This window comes from Nilaparvata lugens, chromosome 6, assembly GCF_014356525.2.
Source record: "Nilaparvata lugens isolate BPH chromosome 6, ASM1435652v1, whole genome shotgun sequence".
Classification (NCBI taxonomy): Eukaryota; Metazoa; Arthropoda; class Insecta; order Hemiptera; family Delphacidae; genus Nilaparvata; species Nilaparvata lugens.
In genome coordinates this window covers 11,100,736-11,116,450 of record NC_052509.1, presented here as the reverse complement: position 1 = coordinate 11,116,450, position 15,715 = coordinate 11,100,736, and the positions used below count along the sequence as shown (strand labels likewise).

The window sequence follows — 15,715 nt, the reverse complement described above, 5'->3', positions numbered from 1 at the left end:
AGAATATAATTTAATAGCACAAAAATCTTTATCGGTCAAACATGTACAAATGCATATCACGAATGTTGACAAATTTTTGAAAGCTACATAAAACTAGTACGTTAGGTAAAAAATAAAAGTTATTGAAATCAATAACCACTGTGGTCAAACTCTTGCAAAGAATACAGAGATAAGCCCATTAAATATTTCTTCAAAATGTGTAATGCCTTCTATTAATTTCAAATTGTTTGGAAAATTAATATTTAGAATATGAGAGTTATAAAATAAATTGGAGAGTGATGGTATATTAGTATGAAGTAATAAGTTGGTCTTGGTAATATTGAAATTCAAGGATACCAAAATATGGATAGCCTTATTAAAAAATTGATGGAATATAAGAGCGTGCATTTAGCATAATACATAAAACCGAGTCAAGGAATACAAAATACTTTCTAATAAAATATTGAAAGCTATGTAAATTTTTTGTTATATGGGTAAAACAGAAGTATGGAGAATAAAGCAAATTAAAAGCCATAATCAGCATATAATTTTATATTTTATAATTAATCAACAATAATAATGAAATAATATGGTAACAAGATTACTTAGATATATTATCAAGCATACAACAGTGGAAACATAACTTTCAGTTACCGGTATGGGATCTATACTATAACTTTCCGAAGAAGGTGGAGATCAATAACTGCAAATTCATATACACCAATATTCCTCAATTAATCTCTACAAGAGCCAATAATAACAATCATCACTCATTTCAAGCCCTCTTGGTATTGTATTTGCATCTAGAGATGAGATAGGTAATGGTACCAGATCAACTTAGATGAGATACTACATCACAATCATTTGGTATTAGTCATCACCTTGTAATACATTTCTAATGAAATTTATTTTGTAAAAATATACTTCGATTGTTGATGATCAGCTATAAGATCGAAATATCAAACATTTTTAATGAAAATATAATTTGAACAATAATTAATAATATAATTTCTTTGCTGTATACTAATATACATTGATTGATACAATATAATTCTCAATAATCAATTATTGGGAGAGGAACAACAGTAAATGCAATGTAATAGACAATACAATTACAATGTAATAGACCTCAGTACTGAAGACAATAATTATAAATGTATTTTCCATAAATCAAGGAGCTTTTGAAAAAATAAATCAGTCCAAGTCTTTAAATCCCTCTTCCTCTCTATTATTTCTTCTGTTCTCTCAATTTTTCCAAATTCAAATTCAGTTGAAAGATCCAACTTCAAGCAGGTTCTACCACCAACCTCCACCTGTAAAAATTTTAATATCAAGTATAAGAATACAAAAATCAAAATTTGGTAGTCTAATTTCACTTATATAATCTACTATATAATGCATCTAAACAATACGATATTATTGACTTTGACTCTGGTGACTTGCACTTGTCTTCACCTTTTTTTAATAAGGCTGTGGTTTTTATGTGAATATAGTTTTTGTAATACCTATATTAACTGTTTTATTCTGTTATGAATTCTTCTTGAACTATTTTGCACTTAATAAAGCTGTGGTTTTTATGTGAATATAATATTTGTAGTATTTCAACGGTTCTAATCTGATGTTATGAATAATTCTTCTTGAACTATTTTGACGACACTACAGTCTGATATTTGAATAAAAATATCGAAACTCAATCGTTTAAATATTTATAACATAAATAAAAATAGAAATATAGTTTAATTTGTATATTTTAATAGTTCAAAACCAATTGCAGTTTGTCATGAATTGATTGGATTGATTGATTGATTGAGTACTTTATTTATGTAGATTACAATATATACTGGCTTATACACTTATATACAATAACTTACAATACAGCAAAATTATAGATGAATTTACATAATATAGACTAAGAAAATAATTAAATAACTGTATATGGTATGAAAAAAGCAATTGGTAATAACTATAGATAATATTGTTATGCATCGACATAGTGAATAGTGGAATAGAAGAGTGTTATGATTCTATTATGAGAGCAATCAATGAAGCCTCTCCCAATACAAGGATGACTCTATTCTTCATTGATTCATACAATAAGTACATCATCAAAATTATAGGGAGAGAAAACATAATAAGGTAACCTTGTGCTATTCCTCTCCCAAATTTAGATAAGGTTACACATAGTCCGAAATAGGCCAAGTCTTGTAGTTGTTCACTTCACAAAATTTTCAGTCCTTAATCATTTTCACAGAGTAGATTTTCAAATTCAGATGCTTCAAAACCAAGCATAGAAGAAATATCCCACATTATTCCTTCTATATTTGGTTTTGAAGCATCCAAATTTAATCAAATCAAAATCTATTATGATAATTCGAACAAAAATAATATTATTGACTCTGGATAAAATGAAGACTATATCACTTGAATGCCTCATTCTATAGTTTTAATGTGAATATAGTTTGTAAGATGTAGCATTTTGACTGTTTTAATCTAATGTTATGAATTCTATTATGAGATCAACTAATTTGGTTTCTCTCAATATAATAATTATTACTATGAATTTACATTGCATTTGAAATTCGTTAAACTGGGTGAACTATGATGTTCAGTGATAAATTAACATTATAGTATTTCAAATAGACAGACTAGACAATTTACACTGACTAGACAGACAGGAATAAATGTTTAAGAAATAGTAGCCTACCGGTACTGTACTCAACAAAGACTATATATTGCTCCATCTTCATTATCAAAAACGACTATTTTTTCTACACAGAAATTTGTTATTATATAGACGAATTGAGACGGAAATATGCCTGAAGAAATTATGCAACTTGCAATTCTTCCTATTTTCATCTACATCCAATTTGTACAAATTTTACTGTGCATAAATTTAGGCTACAGTACCGCAAAATGAAGGCATGACAAGAATAAAATGATGCAATTTTAATCTGCTGTATTTTACAAAAGTGATTGTTGTCAAGAAAATAGACAAATAAAATATTATTCTAATTTTCCAGTAGCAGTATTGTACAACTGTTTGTTCAAAAGAAAATTGTCAGTGGATGCAATTAATCTCTTTGAGTGGATCGACACAAGAGTACTAGAACAAATCAAGGTATGAAAAATATTATGTAATTATTGTGGCTGCGCAATTGGGGTGTGTCTAATGTATAATTGGAGCAAGCCTGGGCAAGCTTACTTTATGGTTTCCATTTTTCTATGATGGGCTTTTGCAATGAACAGCGATTACTTTTGCAAATTCAACTGCGTTTATCAATTTGTACAGCAATTTCAAATGCACATTGCACTTACCGTATTTGACTTTAATCTATCCAATGCAATTGTTGAATTATCATTTTCTGTATCAATAAATTAAATTTGAAAGAATAAGAGATAAGAAAATAATTACTATAATACACGTACTTAGGTCAGTTAGAAATCTTAAGAATCTTAGGAGTCTAGGAGTCCTTGGGAATCTTAGTCATCACTTATGGGTACCGTACCTTATTTGACTATTTGAGTTTCATCACATTCATAAAAAATTTCAACTGTTTTGTTTTTTATCATCATGTTTGCTTTAAAATACTGATTGTTGAATAATTCTTCTTTGAAAAGAAATTTCAAGTAAAGTGTTTGTATTATGTATTACATTTATGTATTCTGTATTCAATGTTTTTATTATGTATTTTAAAAATCGTTGTTGGTTGACCATCTTGCTTTCACTAATGGTATTTTCATGTAACTTTGAAATGAAAAAACTCAAATAAAGTGTGTTGTTCACTTTGAAATTAAATAGAAATACGCATATTTATAAATGTCTGACACTCTTGATAGTTACAAGAATGGAATGTTATTTCTTATTTATTTATTATCTATTCATTTCTTAAGTTGTTTTGTTTTTCTATGGTTCAAGTTCTTTGGCTTAATCTATGTTTCCTTGAACTTCATCTAGATCTAAGCTTATGATATTCTCTAAATATATTTATACCTTCTCAACCTACAATAAGTATTGTTCTATTGTACATAATATAAATGTACTGTAGCCTATTCCGCCATAATGATCTGAATAAATGGATTAGGCTTAATCGTTTGATTCTTTAATACCAAGCTATACAAATATCTATGAAGTGAACTCTCAGCTTGGAAGGTAAGCTATATGTAGGCTACATATTAAACATAGGCTACATATTTGTGTCATTCCACAAATCAGACAGGACAATAACTATAGAAATGGAAAAAACACAAGTCCCAAGACCATGAAATGCTAGTGGGACTATTCATTCAATTTGTTATATATCTGTAAAGATAATATAGAAGGTTGCCTTCTTCAAAATTCTACTTAAATGATATTTTAATATGGAGCTATTAATTGCCTTCACTGAATCACTCCAAATTAATAATGAAATATAATCAAGAAATAATCTATACTAGAACTTTAAACCAATTAATATTCAATGAATAATGTGAAAAAGTTATTTTTCAAAATAATCAAGTGATCAGAATTTTGTGACTTCTTTAGGTAATTCCATGTAATAGAATACAGTATTCTCATCTTGATATGATTTTGTGAGATGAACAGAAATTATTTAATAGAAGCTTGAATTCTACTCGTCAGCAAGTGTGATCCTATAATAATTTTATCATTACAATCAATTTCATTGAAGTAAAATGAATTCATATGGCGTCTTGATGGTGGCTGGACTCTTCCATTATCAATTTAGAATATCCTAGCTTTGACACTGTGTAAAATTCGTGAATCTTTTAAAACACTACTTTTTTGGTGAATTGGAGTACAGTATGCATTTCACTTCTGATGAGGAGCTTCATCAGCCTTCAGCATTTAAATATTCTATCATATAGAAGTTCCGAACATAAAGTAGTCACCCCAACTTAATTTAATAATGAACTTGATTTAGATAGCTATTTTCTTTAAGTTTATTTTATGAGCATTTGTAATTAATACTGAGGATGATGTCCACATAAGCTATTAGGCTTGTGCGTGGGTAATTGAGTTCGTTCTGGATGTATTTCACTCCTGCTTGCAGACAAGAATTTTCTTAAGCAAACAGTATCATGTTCAATTGTTCAATAACCTTCAATATAAACTGTGCAATGGAATTCGTTGAGTAAGAGTGATGTCATAGAATAAAACTTGATTTGATTACTGAATGGTGCAATTGATATTATTATGAGAATTAGAATAGGATTAACAAGTTATACAATCAGACTACCACAAATGAAAAATACGGTTTTCTCAAATTATTTATTATCTGACTCACCATGACCTCCTCCTCCTCCTCCATGACCACCTCCTCCTCCGTGACCTCCTCCACCTCCTCCTCCCGTGATGACGTAGGTGCCTCCACCTCCTCCATGTCCTAAAAGAGAAAAAAGATTAATAAGGAATAAATATTTTAATAGAGGTGAAATAGAAGATATTTAGATACCTCCACTTCCTAAAAGAGAACAAAATATAATAAAGAATAAATTTTAATTGAGGTAAAATAGAAGATATTTAGATGCCTCCACGCCCTAAAAGAGAAAAAAAATAATAAAGAATAAATTTTAATTGAGGTGAAATAGAAGATATTTATATACCTCCACGTCCTAAAAGAGAAAAAAAAATAATAAAGAATAAATTTCAATTAAGGGGAAATAGAAGATATTTAGATACCTCCACGTCCTAAAAGAGAAAAAAAATAATAAAGAATAAATTTCAATTGAGGGGAAATAAAAGATATTTAGATACCTCTACGTCCTAAAAAAGAACAAAATAAAATAAAGGATAAATTTCAATTGAGGTGAAATAGAAGATATTCAGATACCTCCACGTCCTAAAAGAGAAAAAAATTAATAAAGAATACCTACATTTTAATTGAGGTGAAATGGAAGATATATTTAGATAGAAGAATATATTTCATATAATTATGTGGAATTATGTATAACCAGCAACTTCTCTTTTATTACACCTTAATATCTGTTCATAGTGTAAATTTTATAAATTCATCAATGACCAAGGTAGGAATTTGAATGGGAACAAATGAACACAAATAATGATTCATGAAATAGTATCATACTACCGCCATTTTTTTGAAAAGTTTTTAATATAAAATAACAGATTATAAATACAAATTTGAACAACTAGTTCCAATGCTTCACATCATCTTCAAATTTATTTTTAAAACCTGAAGATGATGTGAAACATTGAAACTAGTTGTTTTGATTTGTGTCCATAATATGTTATTTTATATTAAAAACTTTTCAAAACTGATACTATGATACTATTTTATGAATAAAAATAAGTACCTAGCCCTCAATACATAAAATTTAAGAACAAATAATGATGTTAACTGTATCATGTTTTTGTGATATGATAGTATGATACAGTTCAACAGTTGTAGTATTCTATATTGGCCTAGTAATACTCACGTTATAAAGGTCAGTAGAAATGTTAGTAAGGCAATATTGCCACTGTTTCTTTTCCACCGCCTTCTATACAAGATAGCTATGAATCAAGTTATCCCTGTAGATCTGATCAGCTATTTATTGTTAATTCTTTTCAATAATGATTAATCCTATCTTGAATATATAATAATTAATAATAAGATATATCTTTCAATGATTCAAAAAACAATTATTATATTTTTTGTGTAGTTGAGAAGTTTATATTGTGGTTATTATTCATATTAGATAAAAAGACTAGGAAATTGTCGAAACCAGAGATTTATTGACAGTTAGAAAGACCGGTTTCGGTTGTTACAACATTGTCAATCTCTGATGAACTCAGATTGAGAATAGTGTAACAACCGAAACCGGTCTTTCTAACTATCAATAAATCTGTGGTTTTTGACAATTTCTTAGTATTTTTATTTAATATGAATAATTACTACAATATCAACTTCTCAACTACACAAAAATATAATAATTGATTTTTTGAATCATTGAAAGATATATCTTATTGATGATTACATTATAATCATCAAGGAAATATATCTTCCAATGATTTAAAAATGAATGATCATAAATTGAGATAAAATATACGGATAGTGCATCATATTTCTACAAATTAGCCTAGTCTATAAACAATTTGGCAACAAAGCCTGGCAATAAGAGCATCCAGAATAGGGGCCAAGCCACATGAAGCGTCTATCAAGCGTTTTTGCACTAACGGCGGTGAGTCGGCAGAGCAAGGAGCTCTCCGATTGGCTGATTATCAGCTGATTCTCGAATGCCAAACCAATCAGCCAATCAGAGAGCTTCCTGCCCTGCCAATTCCTCTACCGCCAGTGAAAGAGCTCCTGAAAAAACGTTTCATGTGGCTTGACCCTTAAGCCAGTTACACCCACATCGATTTTTTTACATACGAATTTTTGACGTCCTCATGAATTCTACTAGAATAAATGGAACTTGACAAACTTAATCTGTTGATCTAGACTATAAGGACGGCAAAAATCGTACGTCCAAAAGTCGATGAGTGTGTAACTAGACTAATATACTATAGTGAGGTCCACGTTATAATGGCAGTGTGTGATTTGCAATGGTGTTGCTATCCTTGTCTATCGTTCAACAAAGGAAATGGCGCTATCTCTTCCACGCATTGCGATGTTGCCACATCGTTTATCATCAATGTAGAAATTCAACCAATTGACAAAATATTTAATATCAATCATGAAATTTATCATTACATCTTTAAAGAATATATTCTCTTGACAAATAAAATATGATTAACCATTTTCAACAATAATGAACAGTTAAATTCATCAGATATACCAGTATCAGCTGTTTGGGTGGCAAGGCTGAGATCTGGCAACCTTTTCTCCTATCTTCCTACACTGCCATTATAACGTGGACCTCACTATAGACTAATATATATGTACTTGAACAAATAAATAAATAATATATAATTTCTAAATAAATAAATTCACTCACCGCCTCCGCCATGACCACCCCCGTGACCGCCTCCATAACCACCGAACGTGATTATCTTAATAATGGTGGGATATCCACCATAACCACCGCCTCCGTGACCACCGCCCCCATGACCTCCACCCCCGTGACCTCCATGAACTCCGTGACCGCCTCCGTGACCTCCACCATGACCGCCTCCGTGACCTCCGCCTCCGTGACCACCGTAGCCGCCCCCGTGACCGCCTCCGTGACCGCCCCCATGACCTCCATAACCTCCGTAACCGTGGCTAGCGACTGGGGATGAATACCAACCCCGGCTCGTGAGGGATGGATCTGGGTTACAAAAAAAAATGGATTTAGAATAATAATTTGAGAAGATTGGGATGAGGAAAGAATAATACAGAATAGAGAAGAGCATAAAAAGAATATTAATTCAAAGAGAATATTATTCAAAATAATCATTGTGAGGATATTAAATAATTTGATTGTATGATATGAGTTCAACTAAAGATGTGGTAGGTATTACCATAGAGAAACAATAGCGTAAGTAGATATCCCATGGTATAGGGCGTTCATGTCGCAACTTGTACAAGGCGATTACTGTCGATTATTGTCGAATTTTACTGTTTTGTTGGGGTGAGAGTGTATGAACGGCACAATTATATGAGAGACTACCAGTGTCACACTGCTTCACGAGAAAGAATTACATGAACTATTGTCTTGAGATAACAGTAAAAGTTGCGACATAAACGCCCTATATCATGGGATATCACTACTTATGCTATCAATAGCATACCGTAACATTAATAGCAATTTTTTCTTTATGGTATTACCATGAAACCTGGTTCTGTATTATGAATTAATTTCTGTATAAATATAAAAGTGGTATTGACAATATCAACGTCTTATTCTTTCAATTAGAAGCATATTTCAGTGAAGTTGTGTTTCTTTTCTGGCTCAAAATTTTGCAAAATTACTCAAAAATTTCCTATTTGTAGAGATTTGAGTGGAATATTTTTGTTTTTAAACAATTTTTAAATATCAAAATTTTTAGTTTAGTCATTAGTTTTGAAGTGGAAATTGGACTTTTTGAAGTGAAATCTTAACCTTATTCTTTTTTGAAACTTTTATTTGTATAAATTTGGGAGAAGACAGTTTTGGGCTATGCCTATTATCTTCTCCCAATCATATTATATTTATTATAATTATGATTTGTAATTGTCAATGAAATAAATATTTCATAAAAATTATTCAAGAGGAATGAGAGGATTTTAACTTATAATCTGATGAAAATCATATCATCTTCATCTCTGTCATGTGGAGAGAATAATGATTGAAATAAATTAAATTCCTTATTCTTTCTTCATCCTACTTGAACTGTTGATATTAATATCTTGTTAATATTCAATTCAAATTATTCATAATATTATTCTTGCACTTTTTCAACAGTACTCATGGTTTTCTTGATTGACGGACGAGTTTCGTGGCACTGAGCCACATCATCAGCGTAAAAGGAGTACCTAGCTTTTGATATTATTTATTATATTTTTGTTGTGTGAAGCCACAAATTCTGAGCAGTGCTCAAGTGGCATACAACATGTCATTTTTAGAATGGAGTCACATGAATGTTCTAAAACACTCCTCAATGGTATAAGGACAAGCCTCTACCAGTGTCCTAATTATCTTTGATACGAATAACTTATAGCTGCTACCCAGCCTTATATCCTCAGCTACTTCTTTTTTTCGCCGAAGATGTGTATCAGTGCCACGAAACGCGTCCGTCAAACAAGCGAAGACCGTGAGTAGGCTACTGTTTGTAAAAGTTGCAAGAATAATATTGATTATTTCAATTAATTATTAACAAAAAATTCATTATGAGAAATATTAATGTATATTGAGATCAAACACTGTGTGCCAGAAATAAAATGTATAAATTTTTATATAGTTAAAGGTCTTTAATCTCACTCAAGTTTTTTTTAAAACATGAAGTTGTAGGGAAATCAATTTTTCAATTATACAGAAAAATATCTGAAAAATTAGATAATTGCCTACATCATTATCAGTGAGCCTATACCATGCATGGAAATTTATAATAAATTAAATAGAAACAGTGTAAATAAATATAGGATATTCTTGTTTTTCCTTCTCCAGGAATGATTTCTTCTGTGTTTTATATATCTAGTCATCAGTGTAAGTCTCTGTGAATTCCTATTGTAAAATTAAATGTTGGTCCCAATACCGTGAACAATATTATGTTTATATGAAATAATTCCACTGATAATAAGCTTTATAGTAATGGTGATGAGCGATTTGTTCCACCCACTGGAAAAATAAACCAATAATCCATTCATGTAGGCCTACTATTATTCTTGGTGTTTGTACTTACATTTCCCTGAATCAGCCAAATCCAAATAATATATCAGGAGAACGCAAAATAGATGTTGCATAAACCTGGAAAATAGAAAGATTATCAATAGAGATTCATCCATAGGCCTATTTGATCAATTGTACTGCAACTGTTCAAACTGGTGCGTACATTCTATTGTTCTATGATTGTAGATATTTTTATTTCATCCATGTCAACCAGCAACAAGAACTTTTAAATAATTATTCATCTCTTAAGTTTGATTTAATTTTATTGTCAATTTTTGTGAATTTTACCATATTTTTACCATATGAATTTTGCCTTGTAACAATTATCAATAAATATATCTTATCTTAACCAGCCATTGAATTTCGAACTTTTTTAAAATTTTTTACATCAACTTGAATTTTTATTTTTATTTGGATGATTCTCTTCAAATATTGGAAACAATTTTCCATTTATAACAAAAACAGTTTATTACATCAAGACTCAGTTTAGTCAATGGAAAATTGATTGATTTATTTATTGAAGAGTATATTGAAGAGGGTGGATCAAATACCTCTATGAAACACACATCAACTTGATTGACATGATCACATATCATAACAACGATTTGAATAATTGATAAAATCATTGATATCATTAGTTCCACCTGAATAAATTATGAATGGATAGGAGGACAAATGTATAATCCATCTCACATAAATAAATACGGTAGCTGAATAACATAAATGAAGCATCACACAAATATATCAACTGAATTCCATTGAGTAGCTGAAATGAATAAAACCAGAAATAGATTAACTGACAATCATTGAATTCAATAAATGGATTGGGAGATGAATATCTATAGATTTGCCATAAATAATAGCTGAATAACGTAGAGCAACGCACCAATTATAAAGTTAGATTGACTTAATTTCATATTCAGTAAATGAATAATGCATGAAATAAATTACCCAATAATCATTCAATAAATGATATAAAGTTGAGTGTGGATAGGAAATGACATTGGATATGGTAATACACGGATATGTAAATTGAAAAATTATCTTCGCCATCTTCTTAAAAAATCCTACCACCTTAGAAAATTCATTCCTCCAGTTGTGCTCAGGCAACTCTATTTTGCTCTGGTGGATTCCAAATTGAGTTATGGCATTAGTTGCTGAGGATCCACCTACAAAACCCATCTAGCACCTCTAATTGTGCTTCAAAAAGCCATATTACGGTGTATGAAGGGTGTGAGCAGGATCGAACACTCTTTTCCTATCTTTCAATATTTCGACTGAGTCATTGACCATATTGTAGAACCGTTCCATAAATGAATAATCAACCTTTTAGCTTTAGTCAACTTGAAAATGTGACCGGCGTGGTCACGAAACCATGGTCGTATACCGAATAAAACTGTGTTGAATTTGACAACATATGTGTGTATTTATTCAATTTTCAATTGTTTGCCATTGCGCTATAAATAATATGTTTTCAAAGTCTTATCATCCTTTTACATGTTATCAGGCAATCAAAGTCGGCAAATGTTCGAGAATGATAATATATACAGAACTGGAAGAGTAGTTAAAAATTTAGCTAGACACCCCAGGGTGTATAACACTTTTTTCAGAAATCCTTTGTCTTTTTGGGGCCAAAATTTTCCAACTATCTACCTGATTATGTAAGAAATATTAAGAGCAAAATACTTTTTGAAAAAAATGGCTCTCTGGATGTCTGCCTGAAACTATTGAGAGTTATTTCTCTGTAATTATCTGATTCCTATTCTATTTATAATACTTTTTTTACCTTTTTTGCACAAACAGATTTGAGTGTGAGTGTGTGTGTGAGTATAGCATTAAAAACGTTTTTTTTCACTGACCTCTTACTTGCATAAAAATTGAGAATAATTTGGCAGGTAGTATTTTTATTTTGACAGGAACTAACTGTGTAGAAGTATATCTTTATTTCACTGAGTTGTGTTTTTTTGTCAAAATAGAAAATTATTTGATACTGTACATAAATTATCACAGAATACAGCATGATATTCATAATTATAGTAGTTTTATCTGATATTATGATTTGTGATTGTATCTGCTAATAAATAAATAAAATATGGCAAGGCAGAACATTCAAAAGGATTTCTCTGCCGATAAAATCCTGAATTAATTCAATAAATGAATGAATATAGATGAATAAAATGACTCACCTTCATCCTGAAAATCACAATACACTACACTAACAACTCACAACTGGATACTAAAATAAATCATAATCCAAGGTAAACCATATCCCAGGTAAAGTCTGCAGACTGTCGCAAGAGCAAAGGTAACACTGGAACCCCCTGAGTGACCGGCTCGCTTTATAAAGTGTTAAATGATAATTGGAGATGTATAGAGCAAGAGGGAGACATTGAGAGGTAACAGACAAAATAAAGAGGGAAAACAGTGGTTATCATGTTAGTCATGCCACTGTGGCAGAGAAATGGAAAAGGAGAGAAAATGAAAAACACTCTGTCTGGTGTCCAGTCTTTGACAGAATTGGTTTCAGTCATTTTGACCGGAGTGACCTATTACGTTTGGGCAAATAGTGTAGGAGTGCTGCAAAAAGTATATTAGATTGAAAAAGAAGTATTTCTTCCGAAGAAGGAGAAGACTGTATGAGCTCTATTTTCATTATATAGAATAACTATAATAGTACCAGAAGCAAATAAAATTAAGTATCGGATCAATCAATAAACGAGTCTTTTATTGACAAATAATCAAGGTACAGAAGACAGTAGGCCTACAATCAATTAATCGGTATCTTTTAGATAATTGAGGCTTATAATAATTAAGGACTGAAAATTTTGTGAAGTGAACAACTACGGTACAAAGATCTTAACCTATTTCGGACTATGTGTCCCAAACCTTATCTAAATTTGGGAGAGGAATAGTACAAGGTTACCTTATTTTTTCTCTTCCTATCATTTTGATGATGTACTTATTGTATGAATCAATAAAGAATCTCTACTCTTTATAGTAGTACCCTATGATTTTATTTGATGACGTGACAACGGTATCGAGTTATTAAGATCCCATTTATCATAAGAGTCGGAATGAATTATTCTAATATTTATTTGAAATACCCAAAGCCTGTTTTGTCATCAAAGGAAAAAGGATGAGTACTAGTTATTTCATAATAGAACTATCAAGTAGTACCCCTAGAAATTAATTAACTGTAGTTTCTTTGTATCACTAGTATGTAGTATGAAGTATGTTATGTAGTAGTAGGCTATGTATCACTATAGTAGGCCTATGTTTCTTTGTATTCTAGTATGAGTTCTAGTTTCTTTGATCACTTTGTAAGGTACGTTATTTATAATTCATTTATTGAAAATGACTCTTGAAGAGTTGAAACAATAAGTTGTGTTGCAGTAAAGTGAAGTGTAATTCATAACTTTTATTGTCTTTTAATAATCAGTAGACTTGGAAAGAAGAGTGGATCTGGGATCAATCATTATACACAAAAAACACAGTCCATCTATTTTCAAAATAAAATTATCATTAGGACTACATTTTGAGATGCAATAAGATTCATATCATAGTTATTTATGAAATAGCAAATCAAACATGCAATCATGCATCAGACTCAAGACACAGCAAGTCTTGCTATTTTTAAAATCAAGAATTCATTTTTTAATGATCTATCCATTTTTAAAAACACAAAGACAATCGTTAGACCTACATTTCTATTTCCAAAATCTAATATATTCATAAAGTCTACAGTTTTTGTTCTCAAAATCGAAAATAATCATCAGGCCTACATTTTGAGATACAATGAAACTTGTATGAAGAATAAACAATGGACCTCATATGTGGCAATAAATTATACATAGTACATAGCAGATCAAATAATATATTAGAATTAAGCATTATTAGATTCAAGACACATAATAATTATAATATAGTCTTGAAATGTATAAATTAAGGGCTACTTTTACGGCTTATTTTATTAATTTTAAAGGGTAATATAATTCTATTTTTAAATTATATAATATGATATTCAAGCATGTATATTTAGCCTACAGTAGAGTACGGTATTCAATTTCGAGTGGCAAAATGTATTATTCACAATATAGGTAGCCTTCATTGGTATAGTACCTATTCACTCCGAAGTGCAAAATTTATTTCAGTTCAGAAATGCATTGGGTGGCGCCACATTTATTACTGCAACTATGACAAATTTGTCTCGCCACTTTTCTGTCTGCAATTTAATCGGATACAATTTTCTAGTCTCCAGTGCATTGTGTCTATGGCACTTTAGTACAGAAAGATATATGTGCAATTTTTTATCGTTTTATGTAGAAAAACAGGTTGAACAGTTATATTCAAGATTGATATTCATTCGGTTATCACAATAATTGCTAAAATAAAATAATTGATCATTTTGTTTTCCTTGATGATCAACAATTTTCTTCATCATCCAACATAATCATGAAGAATATAAAACTGCTTCGATAATACAACGTACCTATAAAATTTAATTGTAACACTATATGTATGTATACATAGATAAATGAATACAAGATTTTCAACATAGAACTCATTTGATCTTTCCCATAATAGCCGGTATATTATTCCTTGAGATTTCAGTTTACTTTTATCACGAAAAAAAGATAGCATAAGAAGATATATGCTATGGTATAGGGCGTTTATGTTGCAAATTCCAATGTCAACTTGAGCCAATAGTACGGTACTTGTAGGTGTTTTTGGTGAAGCTATGTGACTCTGGTAGTCTCTCATACTGCGCCGTTTTTACACTCTCACCCCAACAAAATAGTAATAATAGACAGTAGTCGACAGTAATCGTCTTGAGTGACAAAAAATTGGCTTGAAATTTGGAACATAGATGAACTATACCATGGATATCTTCTCATGCCATCTCTTTTCTATGCTTTCATTTAGATACAAAAATATAATCCCAATATAGTTTTCACAGAAAAGGGAAAAATGTACTCCATAATTAGAATATTTCTGGTTACAGATGGAATTAAATAGAGAATGCATTTATTCAAATGCTAATTGATATTATAATTAGGATTATTATTATTTAGAATTTTCGTTAAATAATAAATTGGAATATTTCTTTTAGAAATTATTGATGATTCAATAATAATTATTATCAATTTGGCAGAAGTAGTAAACTCAACAATCTAGAGAGCAATACACAATAATGTAATATCACATTTAGATTCAATCAAATCTATTTTTGTCCGAGTCATACAATTATCTAACTAGTAGTTCTGGGAACAGTAGACCTCACGCAGTATTCTCATCCACAAGTACCAGATATCAACTGTTTTAAATGTTAACACACTCAGTTCACGTTTGAATTTGTATTCCAAATGATATAATTCATCCAGTTCCGTGATGATCTAGCTTTCTATCTGATGAAAATTAATTTTTTAGAATCAAAAATTCTATAATTTCTCCA

The 15,715-nt window shown here is 30.4% G+C and overlaps 1 protein-coding gene across 1 annotated transcript; it reads right to left on the bottom strand.

Annotated features, from left to right (window-relative positions):
* Positions 1-516: 516 nt before the first annotated feature.
* LOC111058037 (holotricin-3-like) lies at positions 517-12,765 on the bottom strand. The gene is made up of 5 exons (XM_039430091.1): positions 12,450-12,765; positions 10,277-10,341; positions 7,912-8,223; positions 5,262-5,360; positions 517-1,292 (listed from the first exon to the last, which is right to left on the bottom strand). Exons 2-5 carry the CDS (start codon positions 10,335-10,337, stop codon positions 1,276-1,278), a joined length of 489 nt encoding a protein of 162 aa, XP_039286025.1. The 5' UTR covers positions 10,338-10,341; positions 12,450-12,765; the 3' UTR covers positions 517-1,275.
* Positions 12,766-15,715: the final 2,950 nt, after the last annotated feature.

What these genes read in the sequence shown, in the direction of transcription:
- LOC111058037 (XM_039430091.1), bottom strand. Translation starts at nt 10,337, where the DNA reads ATGCAACATCTATTTTGCGTTCTCCTGATATATTATTTGGATTTGGCT. An exon ending in TTTGGCTGATTCAGGGAAAT is followed by an intron (nt 8,224 to 10,276) that starts GTAAGTACAAAC and finishes TTTGTAACCCAG; the next exon opens with ATCCATCCCTCACGAGCCGG. An exon ending in GGGTGGTCATGGCGGAGGCG is followed by an intron (nt 5,361 to 7,911) that starts GTGAGTGAATTT and finishes TTTCTCTTTTAG; the next exon opens with GACATGGAGGAGGTGGAGGC.